The 3,836-nt window shown below is 36.1% G+C and overlaps 1 protein-coding gene across 1 annotated transcript; it reads left to right on the forward strand.

The window, feature by feature from the left end:
* The first annotated feature begins 622 nt into the window (after positions 1–622).
* LOC122274672 lies at positions 623–3,836 on the forward strand. The gene is made up of 8 exons (XM_043083687.1): positions 623–868; positions 1,194–1,412; positions 1,668–1,754; positions 2,020–2,166; positions 2,287–2,499; positions 2,888–3,109; positions 3,276–3,371; positions 3,455–3,836. Exons 1-8 carry the CDS (start codon positions 647–649, stop codon positions 3,668–3,670), a joined length of 1,422 nt encoding a protein of 473 aa, XP_042939621.1. The 5' UTR covers positions 623–646; the 3' UTR covers positions 3,671–3,836.

Below are 3,836 nucleotides of genomic sequence, written 5' to 3' on the forward strand. Positions count from 1 at the left end.
ATCGGATCTACCTTAATTAAAATTTCCAAATTAAATAATCATTTAAAAATCTCATGAACACACGTCATAAATAGATAATTGGAAAACTGCAACTCTCAATATATTTAAAATTTGATGTTTTGATGGGCACGTAAAGATAAAAATTCATATGAGTATTTTTTTTAAAATTTTCTGGGTGGGATATTAACTGATATTTTCTTTTTCAAGCTGGAGTCGAAAAAAGAAAAAAGAAAAAGACGAAGCAGAGCATGGGGGTCCGTTTCTTTACTTATAGAAAATAATCTTAATATTTTTATAAATGCATTATTTTTCATATGAATAGATAGACCAATAATTCAATCTTAATATTCTGGAATGAAATTGCTGAATCCATTGAATACATCATTTGCTCTATATAATTATTTTCTGGTTAAATTTCAATTTAGTCAAATATATGTTATTCACTGTATAATGGGATTCTTTATAAATATGAAGATACACACACACACACACACACATATATATATATAAATTTGTATTTTTTTTATTTCATGATGTAAATGATATATCCTTTTATTTTTTACGGGTTGTTGAGAACGAGTACTGCAAACAATGTCTTAAACATGCTGGGTGATGTAATGAATTCACTTTTTTAAGTTTTATTTGGATGGGAACTATGGCCTATCATGCTGGTTTGTCATGTCGGCCGCAACTGAGACTCATAACATTCGGTATCATATGCTCGTCTCAGGTTGGTGTCTCGAGGCGACAGGCTTTGGAGCAACTGGATAAGAAGCTGGCCGAGGACGACGACAGGGCAGCACTCTCACTTGCTAAGGATTTGCAAGGCAAGCCTGGGGGGCTTCGATGCTTTGGGGGTGCTAGACAGGTCTGTGAGAGTTAGTTCCTTGGTTGTTGTTTGGGATGAATTTTGAGAAATTGCGGTGGCAAAGGAAATTTTTAAGTTTCTGCAACGGTAATGTGCTTAGCAGAATCATCTTGATGTAGAATAGAGGAAAATTGTCTTTGCAATCTTGGATGAGTCTAGCTGCAAATTGGCAAAGATTCTGATTTATGATTTGGAAATAGAATTGTAATTCATTGTTATAGGGTTTTATGTATCTATATCGCTAGTAGATAGTTGTTCTCCCCGTGTACTTGTCCAAGGTTGATAAAGATTGGTTCTTCATCATACAAGGGAGTCAATGATGCAGGTGCCCCAAACACTTTATTCCTTGGATGAATTGAGGCTGAATGGAATCGAAGCATCGTCTCTTTTATCACCGGTGGATGCAACATTTGGTTCAATAGAAAGAAACCTGCAACTTGCTGCTGCTCTGGGAGGGCTTGCTGCCTGGAATGTGCTTGGCTTTGGCCCACAACAAGTTCTATATTTTTCTCTGGGGCTACTGTTTCTATGGACACTGGATTCAGTAATTCCGTTCTCTCTCTCTCTCTCTCTACCCAAGACCCTTTTCTGAAACTATGTGCCAAGGACTTGTTTTATTCTGAAATTGCGTGTTTTTGGCTGGGTACCAATATGTTGTGTTATCCTTGGAGGCATTTAAAATTATTTCATTGGCCGACTCACACACTCACGTGTTGCCTACATCACTAACAGTGGAGACAAGGTCGAATTGTCTTTAACATACTAATACTAGAATCTTAACAATATTAGTTGTTTCTAGGTCTCTTTTGATGGAGGTGTTGGTAGCTTGGTTCTTGATACAATTGGGCACACATTTAGTCAGAAGTACCACAATAGGGTTGTTCAAGTAAGATACCTCTCTCTCATTGTGTGGCAGTGCATTGCATTTGTTCATTATGTTTTTATAGGAATAACTATCCAATAACACTATGCTGAGACCATTCTACATTTATTTGGTGATGACATTCATGCTATGTTCTTGTTTCAAAGGCCATAACATGTTCAGTGTTGCTTTGTTCTGTAAGATTATCGTATTGTATGTTCATTACAGTATTACCTATCTTCTGATAAGTTTTAGAACTTTTTGTTATGTCAAATTACCTCATGTGCAGCATGAAGCTGGCCATTTCTTAATCGCTTACTTAGTGGGCATTCTTCCCAAAGGATACACACTAACTAGTTTGGAAGCTCTGAAGAAGGAAGGATCTCTAAATGTTCAAGCTGGGACCACCTTTGTGGATTTTGAATTTGTTGAAGAAGTGAGTTTGTTTTCTTTAATCTGATTTTAATTACATAATTTCTTCAATTCCTATTCTATTTTCTGTCTCGCTGCTGTTTTTGGTTCTATTAAGTTATATACTTATTTTATGGAAGGTTAGGTTTCATTTCATGTTCCTTCACAACTAAAGGCACCTGATGATGCCATGGCTCTGCTGCTTTTATCCAGACTCGACCTGCTGCTTTTATCCAGAACCAATTGCTATGATGCCATGGCTCTGCTTTTGGGTCTTGTCACAAGTCAACTTGAGGGAGTTATTGTCTATTGTCTTTGTTGTCACAGGTTAAACCTGTGGCAATTGTCAGCAGGTCGAGTCTGCTACTCAACTCGTTAACTCTGTCGACACAAAGTTATATGATAACATCCAGTCTTTCCATTTCGGCAATTTGATATATAATTTATCATTTATGGGCGTTGATAAGATCTTGTAGCCATCGAGGTAATGGAGTTGTGTCCCTTACTCAATTGGTGGTATACCTAAAAGTAATGAGTAGGTTAGATGCTGTCATGTTATCATTGATCAAACAATAAATAATAGAACTTTAGATACATAGATTGTGGCATTTTTTCTAGAATAAATTCTTTGGGATTGATCTGATCCATTGACTTGATGCATAGGACCTGGTGATGCTTAGATTTAATCAAGCATGGCTAGACAATAGCAGCTTAATCTTTGATAAGGGAAGTGGTCTATGTAAAAGTGGAATTCAAAAGGTTTCATTGGAGGGGGTTCGGTTAGTTCTAATGGGCAAGCTGAATGCTGCTATATACAAACTTATAACTTGATAGGCGCTATATTTTTAAAAAATATAAAAAAAAGAAATCTTTATTACCAATATAAACAGTGTTTTTCCTTCTTGTTACTGAATGTTACCTCCCCTTCCATGTCATGCAGGTTAATGCAGGAAAAGTATCTAGCTACGGTATGTCACAGCATTCTTACAACTTACATATATATATATATATATATATATATATACATGCCAGTAACATATTTCATTTAATGTTACTCTTAAAAAATATTTAGTCTTTTTGATTGAAAATATAATGAGTTTTATCTCCCTGGAAACAAATCCTTTTGTTTTTCAGACACTGAACAGATTCTCATGTATAGCACTGGCGGGTGTGGCGGCTGAGTATCTTTTATATGGAATTGTTGAGGGAGGCCTTGATGACATTAACAAGGTTTGTACTAGTTCTTACTTATTTGACATAGTAAGCAAATTATACATATTATTAATTGAACTTGATCGTCAATGATGGAACAGTTGGACATGCTACTCAAAAGCTTGGCCTTCACACAGAAGAAAGCGGATTCCCAAGTCAGATGGTCTGTACTGAATACAGTCCTACTTTTGCGGCGCCATGAATTAGCACGAGCTAAGCTTGCAGAGGCCATGTCCATGGGAAAGTCTGTAGGAACTTGCATTGGCATTATAGAGGAGACCATAGACGATTCCGACATCCAGCTTCAACTGGGTTGAAGTGGAGGCTGAGGAATTCAAGCTCCATTAACACTTTTTTCCTTCTAATTTGGTAGTGAATTTGAAAAGGGTAGAACACGAATTTCTTTGAAATTTTTTATGTTGTGAATTTGAAAAGGGTAGAACATGAAGGGATAAATATACATTTTATATCTTAAAAAAGGCA

The sequence above is a fragment of the Carya illinoinensis genome, chromosome 8 (genome assembly GCF_018687715.1).
Source record: "Carya illinoinensis cultivar Pawnee chromosome 8, C.illinoinensisPawnee_v1, whole genome shotgun sequence".
Classification (NCBI taxonomy): Eukaryota; Viridiplantae; Streptophyta; class Magnoliopsida; order Fagales; family Juglandaceae; genus Carya; species Carya illinoinensis.

Excerpts from the sequence above, each read along its gene's own strand:
- LOC122274672 (XM_043083687.1), top strand. The coding sequence starts at position 647 with ATGGGAACTATGGCCTATCATGCTGGTTTGTCATGTCGGCCGCAACTG. Across the intron at positions 1,755-2,019 it reads ACCACAATAGGGTTGTTCAA|CATGAAGCTGGCCATTTCTT; the intron begins GTAAGATACCTC and ends CCTCATGTGCAG. Across the intron at positions 3,110-3,275 it reads AGGAAAAGTATCTAGCTACG|ACACTGAACAGATTCTCATG; the intron begins GTATGTCACAGC and ends TTTGTTTTTCAG.